The sequence below is a fragment of the Xiphophorus maculatus genome, chromosome 7 (assembly GCF_002775205.1).
Source record: "Xiphophorus maculatus strain JP 163 A chromosome 7, X_maculatus-5.0-male, whole genome shotgun sequence".
NCBI classification, from domain to species: domain Eukaryota; kingdom Metazoa; phylum Chordata; class Actinopteri; order Cyprinodontiformes; family Poeciliidae; genus Xiphophorus; species Xiphophorus maculatus.
Window position 1 is genome coordinate 2,050,617 of NC_036449.1, and position 24,319 is coordinate 2,074,935.

The 24,319-nt window shown below is 41.3% G+C and overlaps 1 protein-coding gene across 4 annotated transcripts in view; it reads right to left on the bottom strand.

The window, feature by feature from the left end:
• Nucleotides 1-24,317, bottom strand: part of pikfyve (phosphoinositide kinase, FYVE-type zinc finger containing) — a 35,738-nt gene extending 11,421 nt beyond the window's left edge. Inside the window, exons 1-22 of one of the 4 annotated variants that reach the window (XM_023336787.1) lie at nucleotides 24,176-24,317; nucleotides 23,402-23,575; nucleotides 22,559-22,758; nucleotides 13,381-13,548; nucleotides 11,412-11,521; nucleotides 10,536-10,707; nucleotides 10,179-10,386; nucleotides 8,918-8,944; nucleotides 8,654-8,743; nucleotides 7,440-7,584; nucleotides 6,368-6,525; nucleotides 6,161-6,272; nucleotides 5,921-6,068; nucleotides 5,684-5,848; nucleotides 4,537-4,599; nucleotides 4,310-4,439; nucleotides 3,469-3,649; nucleotides 2,309-2,383; nucleotides 2,065-2,172; nucleotides 1,842-1,982; nucleotides 907-1,033; nucleotides 20-837 (exon numbers count right to left, since the gene is read on the bottom strand). In XM_023336787.1, the coding sequence (XP_023192555.1) occupies nucleotides 20-837; nucleotides 907-1,033; nucleotides 1,842-1,982; nucleotides 2,065-2,172; nucleotides 2,309-2,383; nucleotides 3,469-3,649; nucleotides 4,310-4,439; nucleotides 4,537-4,599; nucleotides 5,684-5,848; nucleotides 5,921-6,068; nucleotides 6,161-6,272; nucleotides 6,368-6,525; nucleotides 7,440-7,584; nucleotides 8,654-8,743; nucleotides 8,918-8,944; nucleotides 10,179-10,386; nucleotides 10,536-10,707; nucleotides 11,412-11,521; nucleotides 13,381-13,548; nucleotides 22,559-22,742 (3,330 nt within the window). In that variant the 5' untranslated portion in view covers nucleotides 22,743-22,758; nucleotides 23,402-23,575; nucleotides 24,176-24,317. Of the gene's footprint in view, nucleotides 1-19; nucleotides 838-906; nucleotides 1,034-1,841; nucleotides 1,983-2,064; nucleotides 2,173-2,308; nucleotides 2,384-3,468; nucleotides 3,650-4,309; nucleotides 4,440-4,536; nucleotides 4,600-5,683; nucleotides 5,849-5,920; nucleotides 6,069-6,160; nucleotides 6,273-6,367; nucleotides 6,526-7,439; nucleotides 7,585-8,653; nucleotides 8,744-8,917; nucleotides 8,945-10,178; nucleotides 10,387-10,535; nucleotides 10,708-11,411; nucleotides 11,522-13,380; nucleotides 13,549-22,558; nucleotides 22,759-23,401; nucleotides 23,576-23,622; nucleotides 23,861-24,175 lie in introns of those variants that run through there. The other 3 variants (XM_023336786.1, XM_023336784.1, XM_023336785.1) reach the window with 3 other exon arrangements.
• Nucleotides 24,318-24,319: the final 2 nt, after the last annotated feature.

Sequence of the window (24,319 nt, forward strand, 5' to 3'; positions counted from 1 at the left end):
TGAGTCAAGACAGCAGTACCTCTTCAGGGAAGTAGTCCCTGCTGGGGCAGTGCATGCCCCCCGGTGTGAGGAGGAATGGCTCTTTGAAAGTGATGAAGGGGGAAATGCACAGGATGATGTCCTTCAGCTCGTGCTTAAACACAGCAGAGATGGACTTGAGGCGGTCGTCGGAGGAGTCCACGTGTTCGGCGATGAACATCCCTGTGTCATCCTGCAAGGGGTCTCGGAATAGCTTAGGGGTGGGGGTGTCTGAGCGCTCCTCATCCTCCAAACCAAGTTCTCCCACCGTCTCCCCCTCAGAGGTGCCGACCAGAGTGTCTGAGCCCATTTCCTGCTCCTCCTCAACAAGGAACTGAGGACAGATGGATAGAGGAGGGGGCGCAGGACTGGAGCATGGGGATGAAGTCCTGGTCTCAGAGTTTCCAGCCTCCTCTTGGACAGAGAACAGAACCGACTGGGGGTTTTGCGTGACTCTGAGAATATCTATATCTTCAGTTTTAGTTGAAGACTCCAGGAAAGGTGCGTCTTCGGATTGTTCCCCCAATGTAGAGTTATCGCTCACTGCTGTTTTCTCCATGCTGTCTCCGTCCATCTCCTCATCGGCAATAGAGCCCTCCAGGAGGCACGGGAAGGAGCCACTCTGGAGTAAGCTGGGCGGCATGGCGAACTCGTCCATGAGGAAGGAGATCTCCAGCTGGGAGTGGTAGGCAACACACACCATCAGCATAATGATGTCTTTCACCCTGGCCAGCTCATACTCTGGTGCGCCGCGCAGTTTGATGGAGCATCCCAGGTGAGGCGGGCAGCCGTCGAAGAACATCAGAGTCTTCGACTCATCTGAAAAAAAACAGAGAGGAATGACTGCATGTCTGACAGACAGCGGCGGCAGCTGACAGAAGATCTTACTGTTGGGCAGGGAGAAGGGCTGCATGTAGAACTTGTGGCAGGTTCCCAGGCGAGGTTTGGTGAGGAGCTGGTCCATGGACATCACCAGGTCCCCCTGAGTCATGTGACTCACTCGGTCCAAGACTTGCTACCATAGAGAAAGAACAAGTTATTACTCCCCATTAAGGAACCTATCAAGAACAAACTGGGATAGTCCTTTTATCCAAAATATTCATTGCCATTATATTTCATTGTAGTTAGAGAAAAGAAACAACTTTTTATGTTGAGGATTCAGGGTGCAACCACTGCAGTTTTCTGGTCAATCCCCAATCTTTAAAAAGCCTGACCTACCGATTCTTCATTTGGTCGATACCATTTATTGTTCCTAAATTGACAACAGTGGGGTGACAATATGCAGACAGGATCTGGTGGGCAGGACTACCAGCCCCATCAGTAAGCCCTCTCTCTTTCAGACCTTGGTAGAGGTAGATAAAATTGGTTTCACATCTAAGTACAAGGTGATCACCAAGATTAAGAAAATATGGGCCAATTTATTAGTGCAACATTTTGGGGATAATGACATTTTGTTCAAGATTATAATCTGGACTAAGAACAGACTGTCTGGTAAAAACCAGCCATTTGTTCTACACCTTGCTTCATCCAGAGGGTCTGGACGTTTGTTTGTGATGGATGGAATGCGCCGGTTTGACCGCATGAAGCTTACTGGAAATTGCCTACACTGTACACAACCATCCTCTACTGGAGAGAGAAGTGCTGAGCTGAACTTCAACTATCTTTTAAAAATTGACCAGCAATAACAGAACAGATGTTCCTACACTCAGCAGGAGTAGTCAGGTTAGAACTACTCTGATCACAGGGCATCTGATTTCTTCATCTTCTGTGCTTCTGCAGAGAACATTTGCGACCACCTGATAGCTGGGACATGTCCCACTGACCGATTTGACGTTGATGACCAGCGTGATGCCGTGCTCCAGCAGCATGTCTTGAGCAATACGCGACACTGTCTTCTCCACCAACACCAGATTGGGGCGGACGTCTACGATCCGCTGAACGTAGTTTTTCAGGAACTCCCGTTCCTGTAGCGGAGGTGGCAATGACACCAGAGTTTTAGAACAGAGACGTGACTCGTGCATCTTCGTGTCAGAGTAACCGCCTCACCTGGAGCACGATGGGATCGATGCAGGTGAACTTGGTTTCTTCTCTGTACAGGTACTCGATGGAACACTTCAACAGTAGAATCTTGGGGTTCTTGATATAGGAGTTCATCTGATTTCAGGTGAGAATTACATTTTAATAACAGCACTTTGACTGAATACTTTGACTACCAGAACCCTTTCCTGCATTTGTGCTGGTGCAAAATGTTCAACAATGGAAACTTTAGCCAGACAGAGAATGCCTTTACCTTCTTGTGGGCGATGTTCTTGGTGCACAGGAAGCCGTTTACCATCATGGAGTCAAACTTCCTGCCTCCAGGAATCTGAACCACAAAGATACGTGAGATTTATTCAAGAAGTCATTTCACCTTTATTTTAATGATCCCTTTCATACAACGGTGTGCAACACAAAGTGATTTACAGGATTAAAAAAAAAGACCAATGCCCCACCGTGCCACATGGATGAAACCCCTACAAACCAAACCAGATTAAACCTGTTCAACATCACACAGGAGCATGAATGTGGTGCAGGAAACTAAAGGAATTTCTACACCATATACAGACAAAACCAGAAGTTTACATATACTGAATAAAAAGACATACCCTTGTGTTTCTCACTGTCTGAAGTGAATCTACTAAGAACAATCTGAAGATTTACATGTCTAAGTTAACCTATCAGAACTTTCCAGAGTTGTGACATCATCATCTGGGTTTTCCCTCGTTGTTTAAAGAGACAGTAATTTTGTATATAAACCTCTGAATTCAAAGGAAGTTGTGAAACAATCCCCAAAATTGTTCTCGCTAAGTTTTCTGTCATTTAGCAAACAGAAATAATTTTGATAATTCTACTCGACCTAAAACAGAAAACGTTTCAGACAGAGAGAAAAAAAAAGGTGCATCTTTATTTGGTGTTTGATTCTGGTATCAAATGTATACACAAAACATCATAAACAGATACAAATAATATCCAAAACAAATCTAAGGTGAATACTTCTAAATATAAATGAAATATAAAAACGAATTAATAAAAGGAGAAATTATTCATAAATAAATAAAACAATATATATATTAGCAATACTAGTTAGAAAACTATATCTTATGGTTGTAATAATAATAAAAGGATAAAACGGCTCAAATGAAAATGTTCATGGAAAAATATTCAATAAATTCCTCAAAATCAGGTCTTGATTTACCATCTCTGCTCTAGGATGTGGTTCCATCATATATTTTTACTGACTTCGAAACTGAAACTAGAAAAACTAGAAGAGCTGAGCGTCCTGGAGAGCACACTCAGTTCAAACATCTCAGCTAATTCCAGTGAACCACTGGGAACTTTGGAAAACAACTGACAGGCTGTCCAAACTCCCTCTTAATATTCCAAACTCAGAGGTGAAACAGCCCGTCTGACCTTCTTGATGTGCACCAACTGCCGGATGTCCATGTCGTCGTCACAGTTGCGAACGTCGGGCCGGACCGTCTGAACCACCTGCCGAACCACGGGAACGATGATGTCCCTCCAGGACAGAGACAGAGACTCGCTGTAGAGCAGCTGCTGCAGCAGCGCCATCATGTGGCTGTGGTTGGCTGAGCTGAACAGATCAGACAGATTATTTGTCAGTCACTGTATCCATGAAGAAAGAGCAAAAAACTGATAACTTTTGCTCAGAACAGCCAGAAACATATCCAAGGGGTTAAGAACAGTGTGTCATGTTGTAATGAATTCCTGAAGGCAGAGCTTCAGAAAGAGCAGGAGTTTCTAAAGAGACACAATCCCAATTTCAAAGTGTTAAAGAAAAATTTTAATTGTGATTTAAGTCATATCTGATATGTGCAGCAACTGAAGGCAACATAGTTGCTTGGCTTTGTGCTATTAAATAGCACTATGTGCCTGGAAAATATTCATGGATGTGATCTACCTGCAAATAGAAAACATTTTTTGTCAAACACCATAAAATGTTATTTGAAGTAAATCCATCCATCAAGACAATGGATCTAGTTTAATTATTTGCTACAGCCTGTGAGTCATGAGTGTTTAAAAAGAGCAAAACAATCTGTTCTGAGTCACTTTTTACACAACTAGTGTTAGTCTGTGGACTGTTCATAAAAGAACAATCTATTTAAATACACTGTCTTCTTGGTTTTATAGACCACATGAGCAGCTGGGGACCAAAGGCACAAGAAGCCCTGACTTGAATCCCAGCTTCTCACAGCAAATCATGAACCACAGACACAGATGGCTCTCCACTCACAGCAGCCTCTCCATGGCCATCTTCTCCCCGTTCTCCTCTCTTAGCTGATCCAGAGAGCTGTGGTGCCAGCCCAGCGGAGTGAACAGCATTTCTTTGGCCTTCTCCTCCACGCGACGATTGAACAGAGACTCTGCGACACAAACAGCAGCTCAGAAAGAGGAAGAGCTCTGTGGAGCCGCTCAGGTGACACAACAGGACTGCAGAATGAGTTAGTGCTGAGTTCCTACCTTTGATGAAGGCATCACTGATGATGATGTTCTGCCCTCCATCCTCCGAAATGAGAAACTCGGCTGGAAGAGTGTGCACAACAAACTTAATGGAACTGAATGTAATAGGGATCATTTCAAAATAAAAAGTGAGTATGCACTATATGCAAAGCATCAGTGTGCTGTGCTAGAGGAAGCAGCAAAACGATGGCCGGGAAAAAAATTTCTCCCCAACACATTCTCGACTAGAAAAGTTATGCTATATTCAGCAATATTTTAGACAGTATGCAACTTTTATAAAACGTATGATTCTGACTTATTTGTTAAAACTCTCACTATGTTGTGTCAGTATAATATGAGACAGACAATATATGAAAAGTTTGGGCTCCCCTGCCTTCTCCTACAGTTCTGCTGTCATCTGAACAAACACACTGCTCCATCAGAAGCAACCAATCAGAGTCAGGAGGAGGGTCTTAGCACTATCAATCAGCCTCGAGTATGTGCTATTCACAGCTTCCCCTTCGCTCTCTGCTAAGCTACAGCTGGTTCACCTCAACATAGCATGTCACGAATGCTAAGGCTAGCTAGCATGGCTAGCAATGATGGTGGATAAACTGTTTTTCTGGAACGTTAAGTTGTTTTCCACCAATAGCACATTTAGCATCACGTACACAAAATGACCGACAGCTCTAAGCCTCTCCTCCTGGCTCCGATTGGTTGTTTTTAACCATTAGCAGTGCATTTCTTCAGATGGCAATATTAGCTGAGTAGGTGGAGCAGACCAATCTTTTCACAGATTATCTGTCTCATATTAGACTGTCACAACACAGTGACAGTTTTAGCAAATTTGTAAAAAGTTGTTTTTTTCTGTAAAAGTTGCATGATGTAGTTTTAAGTCAGTGAAAAATAATTGCAGAAGCTCTACAGCAGTGGTGCCCAAAGTTGGTCTTCGAGGGTCGGCATCCTGCATGTTTTATTTCTCTCCCTGGTTGTAGTAATAACCTTTTCACCATGTCAATGTTCTTCTTGGGCCTCTAACGACCCATCACTTGATCCAGGTGTGTTAAACCAGGGAGAGAACTAAAACTTGCAGGATGTTTTAGTTCTCACTTTGGGCACCACTGCTCTACAGAATCCATGTAGAAGAGCTTTAAATATATCTTCCTACCTTTCTGATCTGCAGGAGGTGGCACATGTGGGTACTTGGACTGCTTCTTGATGTGAAAGTTCACGTTGTTCTGCTCCATGTTGAGGTTGATGGAGGAGGCAGAGTCGCTGTCCACCGCTGAATGGAAGCTGCTGACCGATGTCCTCTTGCTGGGGCTGGCAGAATCTGGACACAGACGGGTTTTAATACACACACCAACACACTAAGCCTCACCACGCTGTCGGCTGTCATGCCTACTTGGCACGGTGTAGTCAGACTCGTAGGCAAGTTGCTCTGTGTCGCTGTCGTCAAACTTGATGTCCTTGAACCAGGATGGCTCCGACTGTCCCTCTATGGAGTTGATGCTGTCGCTGTCTGGAGAGGGCGTTTCCGAGAACTCTGTGCTCTGGTACAGATGGAGAGACAATAAATATCCTGGAGGAGAAAAAAATATTTCAGCTATTTCTATCCCTGTGTGTCAAGTAAATGGGCTCCTACCTGCAGGGGGCGATAAAGGGCGTACTCATCTCTGAACAGCTGGTCATGGTGAGTGACGCAGTCAAGCCAGCGACCGTCTACTAATGCCTGGCCTATTGCAATAGCCTGGGCCCTACACACAGATTACAGTTTAAGTGTTTCTGTTCTCACATTAGTTGGAGAGATGACACAAAGCCTTAAACGTTCCTACGCCCAACGACATTCTACCTGGTTGAGATGGTACCATTCCTTAGCAACCAGTTAACAAGTTCCTTTCCCACAATGCAGTTGGGGTAGGTCCTCAGCCAGTATCTGTGGTCCTGGAACTCCATCCCTGTGTTGCTGTGGCAGATCTTCTTCCACAGCTCCTTGAGCTGGGAGGAATCCTGGAACAAACAGTTTCTGTGATGTCAGACGTTATGAGGAAACGTTTTGAATAATTTGATACCGTTCCTTAGCAGTATCCCTGCTGCTAAGCATGGATACCGTTTGGAATTTAAACCACCAGCTTATTTAACTAGGACACCGAGCAAGGTCATGTTCTCATCTGTGAGCTCCATTAAGTCTTCAATAGGAGGGGATTATGAGCAGGTAGTATCTTACCCGAGGTAGATAATTTCTTCATCTATGTCTTGTATGGTTATCATGGAGGCTGAACAGGATTAAGGCAAATACACATTTAAACATCATCACTAATCTTCAAACACTTTAACCATTTAACCTTTGAACTGAACGTCTACTTATGCAGAAGTCACAGGTTATTTACAACAAACACCATGCTAGGGTCACAGTCAGAGAGAATAACTTTCCGTCTGTGATGTAGAGGGGTGTGATGATTTGGCCATAAGCATGGGTTGCCAGGGAGACCATCTGAAGAAATAGTAATGCAGCAGGAAATTCTATGAACTGAGGTTCAGTTGAACCGTTTGAGTTTTTCATTTTAACATAATTTTAATGTCATGCATTTACACAAATAAGATGCTTAGAAGTCATCTAGGTTAGGCAAGATACTGAGTGATCATAACACATCCACATAACCCCAATTTTAAAAAAAATACAAACTATCCCATTAAGCACATGGTCTTCTCATTTCACTGACAATTAAAGATTTCCTTGAAAAGCCCATTAAGGCTCACAGGGTGAACAGTCTAACAGAAGGGTATTCCAGAGCCAAAAGTCCCAACTATGGGCCCCCAGTGAAGACCGTATGCAGCCTCAGACTCATTTAGTTCTCTCATTTTGTGAACTTCACTATGAGCTGTTAATACAACCAGAGAAACGTTTAGACCAAAGGACACACCAGCAGGATCTTCCTCTCCTCCTCACTGTGGTCAAGCTTGGTGCCGGCCATGGCCCGGCTGGTGGGCGGACTGACCGAGCTGTCGTAGGCCGGAACCAGGGTGGCTCCGGACCGGTCCAGTGATAGGTTGGTCACACTGGCTGACCTGAGAACGACAAAATACGAGTTCACAAAAACACCAGCTACAGATTGGTATAAAACAAACCTTATTGATCACTGGAACGTCTGATGTCATTTCCTCTCTAAGAAATTGTTTTACTTTAAATTTTGAGTGGTTTAGTTTTTATTTGGTCTCCCCTCTTGTCTGGGAGTTGCTCTGAACTAGTTTTGCTCATTTATTTGAACAAAACTGGTCCCTTTGATCACCGTTCTAAATAATCAAGGTTTGAATTTATCCTAATTGAAAAATTAAGAAATCTATTGACTCTTACACGACAAATAATTTATGAAATTTGATTTCAGATTTATAAGGCAATAACTGAAAAACAAAAAAAAGCAGATATTGATACTGTAGTCTATGCAAGTGGATCACCAGCTAAGTTGCCACCAGCAGTATGAGTCCAACAACTGTAAAACATAATACAGTAAATCACACCGATGCACTACTGATAGAGAATATCTACTTAAATATCACAGCAATGTCCTGATAATAACAATACTTCATCTTATGCTACTTTCTGCGTGTGCTCTGTCTGCACGAATGAAGGTTGACTGTCTTGTACGATTCTCAAAACAATTGAAATCTTGATATAATTGATATTAGAAAAAAATAATTATTCAAAGATACTCATTTGGGTCAGAATCAATACAAAATGAACCAATCACATTTGGAGAAATTGAAGCGTTTCTTCTGGTCTACAATAACGATACGACAGTCAGGAATTTCTGAAACAATATTCAAAGAAAGCCAAGGAGTCCATCCAGGCGGAATGACTATTTTCTGATATTTTGGAACTACTAAATTACACACATCATTGTTTAGATCATCACTACACACAAGGCAGGTGACTACTAAAAAATGCCAGAAGACAAACGGCTTAATTTAGTCAGGAAGTGCGAGGACTCGCACTTCATAAGGTTGGTTGTTTCGAAAACACTGGATATCTTTTGCAACAGAGCAATGAGCTAAAGTTCAGAAAATGAGGACCTGATATAAAGAAACAAGTTTTCTTTTAGCAGAACTACCAACAAGCCAAAAGGAGCAAATGACTGACCTCTTCCTCGCTGGTGACTTCCCAACATCCTCCTGCAGGGTGGAGAGTCTGGAGGCGAGGCCGCTGCTCTGAGGCTCCTGGTGAATCATGCTAATGACAGACAGTGTGGTTTATTCTCCCTTTGAACTGCTTTATTTATATCAAGTCATATTTATAAGCTGTACATCTGAGCAAAGAGGAAAGCTATAGGAGCTACAGAGCATCAGCCCTGAATGTTGAGGTAGAAGTGGGGGGGGGGAATGAAGAAAAACCAACAAGACTCACTTCTTTCTCATCCCAATAGGAGTTTTTCTATGTCAACAAGAAAGAGAGGGAAGTTAACAGGGAAAGTCGATAGAAAGCAAAACAGATGAAAGCAGCAAGAGTAGAAAAGAGGGTCAAAGAGAGCATGCAGTACAGGTAGAGTTAGAATGGAGTCCTTTTGAATTCTGTTACGTAAGGCACCTAAAGGTTAGCTACACAGTTTTGTGTTTTGTCATAATTTAAATGTTTTCTTTATGGTGGATTAAGGCTGACATGAACCCAGCTCTGTAGCAGGATTATTCTCACCACTAGTCTGAGACAGACACCTGCTAAACAATTGACAGCTGCATCTCAGTCCAAACACTGACCTAATTAAACTAGAATATTATCCAAAACTTCTTTTATTTCAATAATGTCATAGAAAAATGTAAAATATATATTATGTACCGTAGACTGATACATTTCAAGTACTTTATTTAACATTAACTTTAAAAACCTGGACGTTTCTCAGAAAACTCGACTGTCTTACACCAGACCAATAAACACAGGAATGTTATGGTTTTGCCTACACAATCATGGGAAAGACTGCTGACTTGACAACATCCTCAAGGAGGCAAGTCACAAAAAGACATTTTTAAACAAAGCTTGTTGTGCACTGTGTCCAAGAACTGTATAATGCATTTTTATTGAAAGTTGATTTGAAGGAAAAAGTGTTTTACAAAAGGTTTTACAATCACCAAGAACAACTACAGGACTGGTGCTGGTCCAGGGTGTTGGCACACCTGTCTACTGGGACAACCACATTGTGCTTGATTGGTCAGCAAGCTTATCTGACCTAAACAAAACAGAAAACCTAGCAAGTACTGTTAAGAGGAAAATGAGAGACACCAGAACCAACCATGAAGGTTATTCAAGCCTCTGAGCTGAGAGCATTTACATGTACAAACTTCTCAGTAGGTTAACATGTCTGTATTATTCTCTCCATTGATCTGATTCCACTAGATGTAAGCTACACCCATCAAAATCACAAGCAAAAACCCAAATTACTACATGCACTATAAATCTGTATCATATTAGTTTCACTTTATGCATTTAACTATGGGAATAAATTTACTTTTCAGTAATATTCTATCTTACTACGACGAATCCTTTAAACAACACTAAATGAGGTGTGAAGCTCAAAGTTTAGACTGAGTGAGGAACTCATGAAGAGCTTTTTCAATGTCCAGCTGAAACTCCTTGGAAATGTGTCAGATTTTTCGTGTTTTCAGAGTGGGTTCACCTTTGCCAGGTCAGGTCTTCCTCGAGGAAGATGTTCCGGCTGGCTTTGCGCCCTCCCACGGGTGTCCGAGGCTCGCTGGGCTCCAACACGCACACAGAGCAGGGAGAGTCCGACAAGGCGCTCAGGTCCTCGCCGATGGAGCAGGAGTCTGCAGAGTGAGTGTAGCTTAGCGCTAGCTTCCGACAGTACGTGCAAGCCCGCAGGTCTCCTGGAGAGGGGGAAAAAAGTTCAAACGAAATAACCAAAGACGTGAGAAAAAGTACTAACAACAATATTACGTATTCTATTGATCTATAAAAGATTATATTGATCAAATCATGTCAGGTGATATGGATTAAAGACTAAGATCTTGCTCACCTGTGTAACCCATGAACTTTCCAGGGATCTCCTGGTTACAGCAGCGGCTGCAGAAGATCTGGCCACACAGCCTGCAGTGGTGTCTGCGGCGGAAGGTGGTGAACTTCTCGTTGCAGTCGTAGCATTCCTTACACTGGCTGTCGGGCATCCAGTACTGTTTCAGATCACTGTCCTGAAGGTGAACAATGACCAGGAAAAGGCTGCTTTATTATCCTTTCAACATGAGGTGTGGCTTAGTATTCTGTCACATTAAAGACGATTTCTGCTTTTCCTCATCTGCTTAATCACAGTTAAGGGCAGGGTCAATCTAACCCTAACCTATCTGTCATGTTACTGTGAAATATCGTCTTTGCTGCACAGATATTGACCTTAGTAATATACATTACTAAGATAAGACCAGATACATTGGAAGACTGATCGCTATAGGAGATCCTTCCTGCCCACCACATCGACATCCACAATGACTCTTTGAAGATACTTTGATTACATGAGTTATGACCACATTAAATTTCTCTTGGGATAAATAAAATGTTTTTGAATTGAACTGCAATGTTTTTGACCATGTTTGTGGAAAGATTCATTCACCAACTCTGAATGTTGAGGGAACATATTTTGCCATAGATAGTAGCATAACAACCACAACTTTCATCCATAAATAAAGTTTTTCTTATTTATGGAAGAATAAGAAGTTTTATTAGAAACATGGCGCAAAAGGAAGTTTTATATATATATATATATATATATATATATATATATATATATATATATATATATATATATATATATCCTTCAAGACATCTCAAAGCAAAAGGGAGGTGAGGAAAGAAGGAAACCCTGTTTGTTTCTGAGTGTCAGCGGTTCTGTTGGGTTCGGTACCTGGCTCTTTCCCTCCATGATCTCCTTCAGCCTCTTCAGTGCGGTGCGAAGTTGTACAGCAGTGCGAGGGTCATGACTGCTGAGAGATGTATCAGGCTTCCTGCTGTCATCTGGAATCAGGCAAGAAATTACTCAGAAATCGACACAAATAAAATGAAATGCTTTCATGTAAATAGGATTTTTGCTGGTGCATTGTCAACATTTTTAATATATTTAATCTGAAATCACAATGCAGAAAATAATGAGCAAAAAAATAAATGACAATGCACTTTAACACCTGGTGATGAGCTTTCCTAAAAGTCGCAAAAGGAAACAAAATAAGAAAAGCCAGAGTTTACATAGACTGGATAAGCACATAGAGTCAAAATGTTAGCTTTAAAAATCATAACAGTACAATTAGTTCCCAGGTTAAAAAAAAAACCTTCAAGGCAAACCAAACACTAGTAGAAAGCTTTGTAGTAAGTGTAAATGTCAGACACACTCCATGCACTCAAACACACACACACAGCCTAAAAGCATCTTAGTAAATCCACAAAGTGCAGAAAAGCCTCACCTGCCCAATCCACTGCAATTAAAAAAAAAACAAAAAACAAAACAAAAAACAAAGACATGAGACATTACAGCCTGGACCGCCATCTTTCAATACTTTTCAAAATAACCATCCTTCAGACTGCTTTAGTTGCTCTCATTAAGCGCGATGCTGTCATTGGTCATCTCTGAACTGTTGTTGATATTTTCCTACTGCTGAGCTTCTGGCTCGGTTCCACAAACAGGCAACCGGCCAGCAGGGTCAGTCTCTAGGTGGGCCAAGCTTCCAGGTCCATGACAGAAGAGGCAGGTAGGACTCACATTCACAGAAATATAACAGTCAACTTGTGTTTGACACAATGGAGCAGGAGCTGGAAATTGTTGAAAGAGCCTTTACAAAAGCAGTAGGAAGACTGCAAAAGCAATTTAGAGATTAAAAAGGAACTGGAAAGGAACGGAGAAATTAGAAACATGGCGCAAAAGGAAAAAAATCTTTAAAATGGAAAGAGCAATGGCAATACAAGCACTATGCAACGTGTGTTTGTCATGTCATCTGCTCATCTACAAAGACATCACCTCAGTGTGTCAGTTCTGACAGGGTAGAGAAGATATTTATGTAGGAAAAGGATGGATTCTATGTCCTGCAAACACACACACCTCCAAATTGCACCCAGGTTTTTCCTGAGCTGTTAATTAGTCATCAATTGAAATCAGCTGGACTGAAGCAAGGAAATACCTAAAACATGCAAGGCAGTGTGTCCTGAGGACCAGGGTTGGGAAACACTGGTTTAGAGGTCAGATATATTTGGACTTTTTATTTTCTCTGCCCCTATTTTGAAACTCTGGTTAACATAGTCTCTATGTTTCTGTCGTCTAAGTTTAGGACCAGAGCAGAATGTTCTTAGACTGTATTTTAGCATCAAGACGACATACTCTTTAGTTAAGATTAGAACCATTGTGTTCTGAGAAAGACTAAAGCAAACTGAAACATTTTAGCCACCGTCTTCCTGCTTGCTGTCTAAACATCCCAGCTACATTAACCACAGACTTAAATGAATGTGCGTTAAATGTCAAACTGACTCTTCCTTCCAGTTTTTACCTGACAACACTCATCTTTTTTTCAACTAATGATTTAAAAATTAGAAATGATTTATTAATTAAAAATTAGAAACCTGCTCAAAACTGTGACTCTGAAGGTGCATATTAAGACCTCATACAAAAACCAGGAACCTGAACAACTAACATGTACATTCTCTATGAAAGAGTATATAGAAAATGGCAAACTTTCACATTTTCTGACATGTCAGAAACCAAAGATATGTGGGGTTAAGAAAAAGAACTCACAAAATCTTTTCAAAAAATTTTCTGCTGCAGGAAAAAAAGAAACAACAAAACAAACAATTAAAAATAACCTAATCTCTGATTTGTGTGTGTGTTTTACTTGAGGCAGTAGAAGCGCGTCTGAGGATATCAGGATGCTGCTTCCGGTGTGTCCTCGAGTTGTGGACAGAGTGGGAAGGACTGGAGGACAAGCTCCGTCTCTCTGCCTGCCGCCGAGGAGGCGGGTCGTCCGGCTTCTCGGAAACTGTGACCGCAGGACGGCCTTCTTCTGCACACAGACAACACATACACACACAACTTCACATGAAAACTAGAAGACAGGCAGAGAAAAAGTGTTTTACCCTCCTGTACCATCACAAGTTTGTGGACCAGGTGAGAGGAAGAATTTCCATCCGTTTGCATCCTGCAGGGTCCCTACGCTTTTTAAAAACATTTCAGACTTTTCTAAACCTACTCCTGGAGTTCCAAGTCATTCTTTCAAATTTAAAAACAAACAATTTCTTTTAAAAGAGAGATATTTCAGGTTTAAAATATCAATCTGCAAAACTGATGGATGGAGAGTTGCAAATTTGTGAAAATGTATTTATATTTTTTTATATTGATTCGTAATTGTGAAATGATTGCACATTTTTTGGGGGAAAAAAACAGAGTTTCACTGACTAAACTTCTACCTCCAGTTGACTGTATTTCTTACACTTGATGCACTGCTGCCAATTTAAAAAACAATCATAAAATCCAGGAGAGACTGGATAATGGATGAAGCAAATAAACTTTGTTTTACCTGAGACTCCTCCCCTTTCTCTCCCTCAGTGACTCCGACAGTCATCCATTTCAAAACATCAATATGAATTGAAATATTAACAGCACTAAAACACAAATCTAAATATTAAAACTAATAAGTCAGTTTTTCTTATTTTTCCTTTTTAATTTTATTATTCTGCACAAAAACTAATTTTTTTGTGCAGAAAAAAATTTGCACAAAACATTTGTTCTGTTCTAACAGTTCTAAACAGTTAGAACAGTTTGGTTCTAACTGTTAGAACTAAAAGACCAGTGGCAGGTCAGGGCCAACATAGTTTGATTCATAAATAAATAAAACTGACAAAAACTAAATCTTGCGTCTACATGTTGCTGACTTGATGAAATGTAGTTCAGATGTTTTTTGGAGGGGGAGTCACTCTGAGCTTCCATTCCAAGTCAAGTCAAATGTATTTGTATATCACGTTTTCAGCAACAAGGCAGTTCAAAGTGCTTTACATCATAAAGACATCATACAGTCACCAAATGTGAAACAATAAACATTACATTTTGTCAACCGCCATCAACAAAGGCAGCTCTAAGCAGGTGGGTTTTCAGCTTTGATTTAAAGAAACTCAGTCTTTCAGCTGTTTTGCAGTTTTCTGAAAGTTTGGTCCAGATTTGGAGTGAATAGAAACTGAGCATGATGCAGACTTCAGACTACAAACATAAGTCATGTGGTGTTCAGATCTCCTGGATTCAGATGCAAAGACACATCACGACTCACATGACATCCAGTGAGTTCGTTACAACACGTGATGTAGAGTGAGGGAACATAGAAATTTTACAGAACATTTAAATCACTCACGTTTAACAAATACAACCATCGTGTGGCTTAAAGGACGATGTTCTCACTTCCTTCAGTGACACTTAAAGGTCAAAGTGCATTTTCGAAGCCAAATTTAAACAAAAATTAGGCTTTCAATCTATAATGTAAATGTAAACAATTAATTTAATTCAACTGTGTCAAAAAGTAGAAGCTTGCCCACCATATGTTTTGCACATGGGCCTCAGCAGCAGCACTGAATAACAGGAAACCTGGCAGTGACTCACTGAGAATGACATGACCAAAGGGTTAGCCAGTAACACAAACCCTTTTAACTTGTTTCCATGGTGAACAGTTGTTCACCATGGAAACGAGTTCTTGTAGCAAGAAGGTTCCAACTAACCAGCAACTCTGGTTTCCTCCAACAACCTAAATATATACATGTTAGGTTAACTGGCCTGCAATGGCACCGTAGGGGTGTGTGTGTGTGTGTTCTGTTCTGTGATTCCCTCTCTTCATCCATGACTGAATTAAGACTGAGCCAGAAAAGAAAACCTGCGTATGGAAACCACATACTCTGTTATTTACATACGCAGAGTATGTAAATCACTTTACATACTGTGTGTATGTACTTACTGTGTGTACATAAAGTGACATACACAGAGTAACAGCTATTGCTGTGCACTGCCAGTCACCTGCCTCAAATAATGATACTTGTCAACAGGAAAAGAATTTGGCTGTTCAAAATATATCCATCACAAAAAACACCATCATAATGTTGGAACACACTGTATCTGATGAGCGGCTAATTACAGGTTAGCTACCTGAGCATTCACTCTCAAACAAGTTGTTATTATAAAATGTTTGATGTGCCATACATTTGTGATAACTGCTCCTACATTTTTCTGTTTGTGAATTCTACTTAAGTCTACTTTTTTTTAAACATTCTTTATTTGAGAAAATTATGAATCCAACATATATGCATATATATATTTATACATGCACTTACATAACTGTGCTGCCTTTTGTAAGTTAAGCTGGACCAGCAAGGTTGAAAACCGCAATAGATCGCCCCCTGGTGGATATTTTGTTTTGTTTTGATGACGCTAAAAAAGAATATAAATCCAAGATGGTGGAACGCGTCACCGAACAGCTCACGATTTAAGTTGATTATCATCCTAATACGTCGTGTTTCAGACAAGATTTGTTCGTAAGTGTTGGTTAATTGTAAAAGCAATAATTGTCTCTTTGTTTTATGTAACTGGCGTAAATAATTGTACGCTGGAATCAGTTAGGAAAAGTTTTTATTTTTAGCTAGCAGCTAGAATAGCTAATTTGCTATGTTCGTTGGCTAATACTCAGTTTGTATGTTTCAGTTTATGATGGCCAAAGTGATGGCAGTGGTCAGAGGCCACTCTTCAATAAACAAGTCGAAAAGAAACAAGTTTGGTTATTGGAGCGTCGTTGTCTGGCTGTCTAGCTGCTGAAAACTGGAAACCTCAGGGCGAGGACAGCACAATAACAAAAAAAAAGTCTACACATTTTAAGTATTAAAATAAATGCTGTTGACAATGTTATTATAATTGAAAAAAAACATGTTATTTTAGCAGCAGTAAGAATAAGTGTTTTCTCAACAACTCTTCTCAACAAAAGCATTTAGAATAAAACTAATCATGCAACATTAGGTAGCTTTTTATATAAACATTTATGGAATTTATATTGAGGATAAATTCAAACAGTTGGATAGACTGAATACGAGCTGAAATATTAAAGCTTAGAGAGAAGGTTGGCGGCATTATTTAATGTGTTCTCTTATATAAAGCTGCCTCTTTTCTAAATGTAGGTTAATTACAATCAACATAATAATGGAAAATTTTCGCAACATTATCGCAATCACATATTTTTCCTGATTTCAGGCATCATGTTATAGCTTTTTGTATAATTCAAAGAAAATGCAGTATGTTTCCCATATTGACCCCAGGTCCAGGGGTCAGCCTTAAGACCCTCTACCACAGCTCTTAATAACTTTGGCTAAAAATGATAAAGAACTACTAAACAAGTTTAAAATGGCCTAACTACTAAACAAGTTTAAAATGGCCTAACTAATAAACAAGTTTTAAATGACCTACAAACTAAACAAGTATAAAATGACCTAACTACTGAACAAGTATAAAATGACCTAACTACTGAACAAGTATAAAATGGCCTAACTACTAAACAAGTTTTAAATGACCTACAAACTAAACAAGTATAAAATGACCTAAAAACTAAACAAGTATGAAATGACCTAACTACTGAACAAGTATAAAATGACCTAACTACTGAACAAGTATAAAATGACCTAACTACTGAACAAGTATAAAATGACCTAACTACTGAACAAGTATAAAATGACCTAACTACCGAACAAGTATAAAATGACCTAACTACCGAACAAGTATAAAATGACCTAACTACCGAACAAGTATAAAATGACCTAACTACTGAACAAGTTTAAAATGACCTAAAAACTAAAAATGAACAAGTAATGTTTGTTGGGCAAATATTACTGATAGTGGAAATTACTAATAAGAAGTTTTGAATTTGTACAGTCAGACCTCCTCCCCACTCTTACGATACTTTACTCCCCCTCTGGCTTTACTTGTGGCTGTAATTCCTTTACAGCCACAAGTAAAGCCTATGTTGGTTTTCCCGTAGGTTCTGTACCGCTTCCTTGAACGCCATTTTAATTGAACTAAATGTCTTCCACCGAGGCTGAACCTGGTTTTCCATCGTTGTCAAGATATTTCTCTCCATAATTGGCGCCCCTGCCTCCAGGAGAAGGAGGATGTTTTCTGCCTTTTTGCACTCCTTCAGAAGGTTCTTGAAGATCGCCTCGCCCTGGCGTCTAATCTTGTCCGGGCTCATATTGAAGACTCTTGGTCTGGTTTCAGACCAGAGTTTTTCAGAGAGTCGATCACAGATGTCATTATATACTTCTTCAGGGTAGTATCTCTGTCCTGACTTGTAAATAAGTCTCTGGATAACATCTCTGACCAGACTTCTCATGGCCTTTTTTCTCATCTTTATCTCTTCAGACTCGACATCCTTTGGCTCGCTGATTGACTCCAATTCTGGTTTCTCCTGTTGCAGCTCAGCAGAAATCATGCCGTCACAGATTTCGGATGAAGGTTTTAAATTTGGAACTGGATGGGAAACCTGCTCCTCTCCAGAACAAACCTGAGACTCTGTTATCCCCTCATTTCCTTCATAATCCAGCACTGAGGACACTGATGTCCGACTGTCCCACAGATCTTCCTTCCCAGGTGTGAAGGCAGATGAGGAACCATCAGAGCTATCGTCAGAGCTGGACTCCGGTTCTGATTCACTCTCCAGTAGATTTTCAGTCAACAAGATCTCTGGCTGACAGAAGGCTACCACGGGTGATATTTCATCCAACTTTGGTTTCCATTCTAGTACCTGTAAATCTTTAGTTGACTGAGACTCTGGGAAAGATGTTTCTGGTTGTTCTTGGACGATGAGTGGAGCCACCTTTGATGAATATTTACCGGTGACATTTCTAAAAAATCTCTTTATCTTCCCCATCAGGCCATTAATCTTGGATTTCGGCTCACAAGATTCCCCATCGGCTGGTTTCGTAAAATCCTGACCAGATGCGCGCAATTTATCCGAAAGGTCCTTCAAAATCAAACTGGTTTCATCAACCATTTGTCCGATTATTGCCATACAAGGTGCTTGTTCAACACGATCTCTTGTACTTGAGTCCAAGCTGTTATTAACTTTAGCCAGCAGATACTGTACAATGAGCCTGTTTAAATTTCGTGTGTTCTCAGTACTGATGTCTTCGTTGATCTCCAGGACTTTGGCAAAGGCTTCGGGAACTTTGTTCCCCACGGCCACCTTCAAATCTTTCATAGTGCACTTTTCCTTATGGACACTATGCAGAACCATGCATGAAAACAGCTCCAAGATGTCTTCCAAAGTCTTCTGCAGAGCACAGGTGGTGCTGGGTTCTGGGTTCCCGTTTGCGAGTTTCAACCACTCCTTCGGGGTGATGCTTTTTAAAAACGGGTCGATTGTAGCCATCAGGGCTTCCATGGTGACAGTCTGGGTCTCTATGGATGGTGAAGTCTGTCCACTTAGCATGACTATATCTCAGGTTTGAAGATAAGATTGATGCGAGGAATGAGTGCGAAGTGAGGGTTAGGGAAAAAGAACGAGCAAATAAAGACCCTGACTTATGACGTCCGTCCACACGTCATAGGCATCAAACCCGCCCGCACAGTACCCTTATGTCGTCACGTAAGAAGTCACGTTGCGTCAGCAGCCACTTTACTGCGCATGCCAAACCATCTATTTAACTATTTAAATTATTTACAGTTCGGATAATTAAATAATTTACAAGCGGCAGCCACCGCAGATCGCCTCTCTTCGCCCGGCGCAACTCCCGCAGCTTTGCGGCGTCTGCAGCCGTTGGGTTTTATTTTTAGCACATCGTGTGTGAAGCTCACGCTGCCTCAACCCGCTGCTTTTTATTGCATTATTTCTGTTTCTGAAGGCTTAGACTGTCAAATGCCGTGATGAAGGAAGCTTCATCACGGCATTTCCTCTGGTTGTGACCAGAATAGGGAGAAATGATTTTATTTGTGCTTTGCGCGCTAAATTTGAATTGTGCGGTATTTAGTTTTTTCATGAAAACGGAACTCGGTTTATCTCATTGAGAGTTGATGATGTTACCGTCAACAAAATGGCTTTAATATCGCTAGTTAATAGCTAATATCCGACGTTTGGAGCATTTTCTCTCTCATTTATAGACTCGCCTGCATTTAATGCTTACGGCTCATTAAGACAGTAGCGAGATGACGCGAGTTAGAATAACTTACTTTGTTACGCTGTGATAAACACTGACTGACAACATGCTAGCTAATGCTAACTTGTTCGTTCAGCAGTGTAAATACAAACATCTGTGTGAGTGTGTGATGATCCAGTCCTGCTTCTCTCAATGATCAGTTTTAGGGAAAAACAATCAACATTCAAATGTTACAGAGTTAATAATGTGTGTGTTGGTTCTCTGTTCCTATGTTATGGACGGGGACAGATTATTTCTGGAAGCTGAAATGTTTGGTTCCCCCCCAAGTAACTTTGGCAAATAATGAGCAAATGTTTTCAAACTTACAGGATTTGTTGTTCATCAGTAAAGGAATAAACAAAGTTAAAGGATCCAGGAATGAGAAGCAGACGGGGTTCTATGGGTGGCGGGGCGTTCTAGATTCTGATTGGACAGCGCCTTCAGGGAGTGGGCGGGACTTATCTGTCTGGTTTAACGCCTGGATGGTGTGATGAAGCTGCAGCTGGAGGAGGAGAAGAAGAAGTTCTTGTTCTGCAGTTCGGTCGGGGATGAGATGATGACCTCAGTGTAGCTGGAGGACTGGTTCCGGTTTGGTGGAAATGTCTCTCTGGGCGGTGAAATGGACACTTTGTCTCCTCGGCTTGGTGACCAGGAGCGCCGTTTCACCTTTGATATTTATATACCGTGGTTCCCAACCCCTGGGCTGCGGACCGGTACCGGTTCGTGGACCAATTGGTACAGCTAGAAATAATTAAATATTTCCGTTGTATGTATTATGAGTCTGGAGGATCTTTTATGTTGAAAATCCTTTAACCGGATTCTCTCGGTTACATCTTGCCCGACAAGCAGCAAAATGAGTAAGGAGTAAACAAATGTCTTTGGAAAGTTTCTTTGGGAAGAAAAAAGGCCCAGAGAAGAGACAGTAGAACGGATTTATTCTGGTAGGTTATTCCCACATTCCAAGCTCTGCATGATATGGTGACTGGCTTGTTAATGAGGTAATGAAGCCTTCAAACTACTTCGCCACGTAGAGACCAAACACCCTGTGCATAAGCAACACTTCTGGTGTCATCATCTCTCTTCAGTCCCAGATGGATCGTCTGGTTGTAGAGAAACAAGCTCAGGGCTCCATTAGTCGTTATCGTGAGTTAAAATTTCCACGAAAGTAAAATGTTCGTTTTTGTGGCGCATCTGTATCTTATTTTGAAGGGATATGTAAATGTTACCATAGCGACCAGAGTCAGAGAAAGTTAGGGCAGTGGTTGAGACAAGAGGTGTGGAGCTTGCGAGTGTTAGGTTTGGTTCACGGCACGATTTAAGGATTGTCGGCCGATTTTCCAAACTTCTGTGACCACAGAGCCGATAAAAATCCAACAGGTTCGGTCGGTTCGTGAGTCCAGACACACGGCAGCAGCAACACAGCACAGAACCGATTCCACTCACAAACATCCTGATTCCAGAAGAAAATCCAGTAAAACCCCCAACATACCAAACGTGAATTTGGAATAATCAAACATGGATGACGGTGTAGAAGCAGCAGTGATAGTTTGTGGCTCATTTAAGCGATAAAAGATGGAACAAAAAGAAAAGGCGTTTGATAAAAGACGGTGGGAGCAGCCGCTCTATTTGCTGCACTATGATTTGGAGGTGAGTTATGTTTTTTCATAGTTAACATTTTTAACTGACTAAACATAACCAGATATAATAAACGTATATAAAAATGGCCTTTACATGTAGTAATAAACATTTCCACATATCACCTCCGATGTCCACCGGCCATGTCACCGCGCTTTCTGATTGGCTACCTGTCACATTCAACAGGCCGCGTTCTCGCTCCCAGTCAGGGAAAAAACCCACAGGCTGCGAAAATCAAGCCAAGACAATGTTGAATATGCCCGAACTAAAATCGGGCATATTCAACACACCACACACTGCAAGACGTTGTAAGATTGTCGTAAAGGGAAAATTGGGGCAAAAAAAAAAAAGATTTAAAAAAAGGCTTTAGCTGGAACTCGAACATGCAGAAGCATTATCTGACGGTTCCAGGCCGCAGCAAAATTGCCAAGTCTTGACCGGTCCGCTGTAATAAAAAGGTTGGGGACCACTGAGTTCACTGATGTGTGTGTGTGTAAGAAATACAGATTTTGCCATTTTCAGTTTTTTAATAAATTTTCCACAACTAAATTACATTAATCTTACCAGTAGGATTTAGTAGATCCAATATTCATGTCATTAGGTTGGAAACTATTTGGAGTTTTTTAGATGTTGAGATGCTTCATCAACTTGTTGCAAATGTTTTATGTTTTTCTCTCTTTTAAAACCCCAAAATAGAAATAAAATAGTGATGCTGTCCTAAGGACAACAAATTTGCGATAGTAGATATTTATAAGTCTTTTTTTTTTTAAAAAAAAAAAAAGGTCATGTAACAGAGCTGGCTCTAAACAAGTTGCATTGCACTGGACTGAAGGGAAAAATGGTAAAGGTTGCAGACCCCTGTTCACAAGGCCATGATCCACGAGTCTTCACCTTACTGTGCATGCAGATCAGTTCACACCCTCCTGCTGATGATGCTGAACAGCTGCACTGGTAGCAACAGCATTCTGTAGAGCAGAGACATTCCAGGGCCTTGTGGACAAAAAGGTCCAGTTTGCCCTTTTCCATCCAAGAGTTCAGATGTATCATTATTGAAGTGTTTGGTGAAAACAGTGAAAACTCCCTAGAAGGCGTGTTTCTACAGTTCATTGCACAGATTGAGCACTTTGCTTTTTAACTCCAAATCGACTGTATACATTTTCTAAAGTTAACAGAGCTGCAAAGTGAATCCAAAAACACTTTCTGAGCTTCTGCTTTGGGACCAAACTCTACCTTTATTGCTGAAACGAAACAGGTTGACGAATGAGCTGTAGGCGGAGCGGAGCGGAGGCTCATCCTGCTCCGGAGTCAGCGGTTTGAAGTGGGTCAGGTGTGAGGGGCTGGTGGGAGAGGAGGCCGGCGGCTCGATGTTCCACTCCGTCGAGGAAGACGATGAGGATTTGTCATCTGCAGCCATGACGCTGCTACCCCGGCTGCAGAGGAAACACACGGGTACACAGCTGTGAAGTACGGTAGTTCAAACTTTTGCTCTGCACTGCTAGGAAAGAAATGTGACTTTAACATATACCAAGACATCGAAAATACCGAAATCAGATTCCCGACTTTTCCAGAAGCAGAGGAAGCCAGAGCTATAGTCAGAATATTGAAGTGTGTTAATTTGCAACAACAGTAATAAGAAACCTTTAAAAACAAGAAGCATAAAAGCATTTGGTACTGCTCTTACCTGCACAATCTGAGCAAAGGTTCAGCTGTTTATTTATTTATTGTCATTTTTTTATATTTGAATAGGGCATTAACACCAGCAGGAGCTACAGACAGTAGCGCTGTCTCACTATTAAGAAGTAGTGAGACAGAATTAGATCTCCTGGCATTGGCAGGACCAATGAGTTTCAGCTTCACATGAATCACTGACCAAGTTCATCCTCTACAGGACACCCCTGCTGGGAAACTCCGTTTTGCTTCCAGATCACAGAAATATCTGGTATTAACCAGAACAGAAAATGTTTCAGTTCAGCAGGAAATCACTTTGCCCAGACTGAGCTCTGTTTTGATATTGAGCTCTGTTTTCTACTTCCTTAAAACAATTTCCTCAAAGAGAAACGAGTGAATAGTTACAGCTTTACAGTTTTCCATCCAGCTCGCCCTCACATCCATCCTTTAATTCCCCCCTTCCCTCTTTTTGTTCCATAGACGATCTGAACTCGTGACAGGAACTGGTGGCCCTCTTCATTAGGGGTCGGCTGACACCGCCAACTGGGACGCTGATGCCCCTGCTCTCTGTGTGTTCGACTGAAACAAAAAGGAAAAGCGTGTCCTGGAGATTCTGCGGTGCTTACCTTCTGAAAAAGGCAATAGAGCTGGAGTTGGAAATGCATGCCATCTTGGATTATAGCGAAGAGAAAGCCGATGTAAATGGCATCACACTCCGCTCACCTTATCATGTGATAAAAACAGACGGAAGCTTTATAGCAAAGTCCCAGACCCGGAAAACAGAAAGCACCGCCCTGACCCGGCGCCGTCGGTCTAAGAGTCACCGGGGGAGCTGATAGAGAACCCGCTCATACTCTTTGGTTTTTAACAGACACTAAAGCGACACTGGGCACATTCAGCTAGATTTGTTATGAGTAAATTAAAGTGTCAGTACATTTGTTACATAACGGGTTGCTTTTATTAACAACTTAAAGATAATGTTATGACTTAGAGGCTTATCATTCGCAGGAGAAGCAAAACAAAGCTTAACAATCAATCTAAGCTGAGGGATAGCTAATGTTAGCAGCAGCTGATGCCTATCAGGCTGTATGTGGTTAGCTTAGAGTGCTAACCAGCCGGGACGCTGCATCTGCGTTGGTCGGTGAAGAGTAAAAGCGAAATGTAAAACAAGCAGGTTACCTATTAACTTTATGAAGCTGACATAACTGAGAGCAGAGGAGGACTCCAATTCCTGAAGAGGCTGCAGCTGTCAAACATTTGGTAGAAGACGCCGACTCCCTTAAAACAACAAGCAGCAAGCACAGCCCTGACTAATCAAGCACC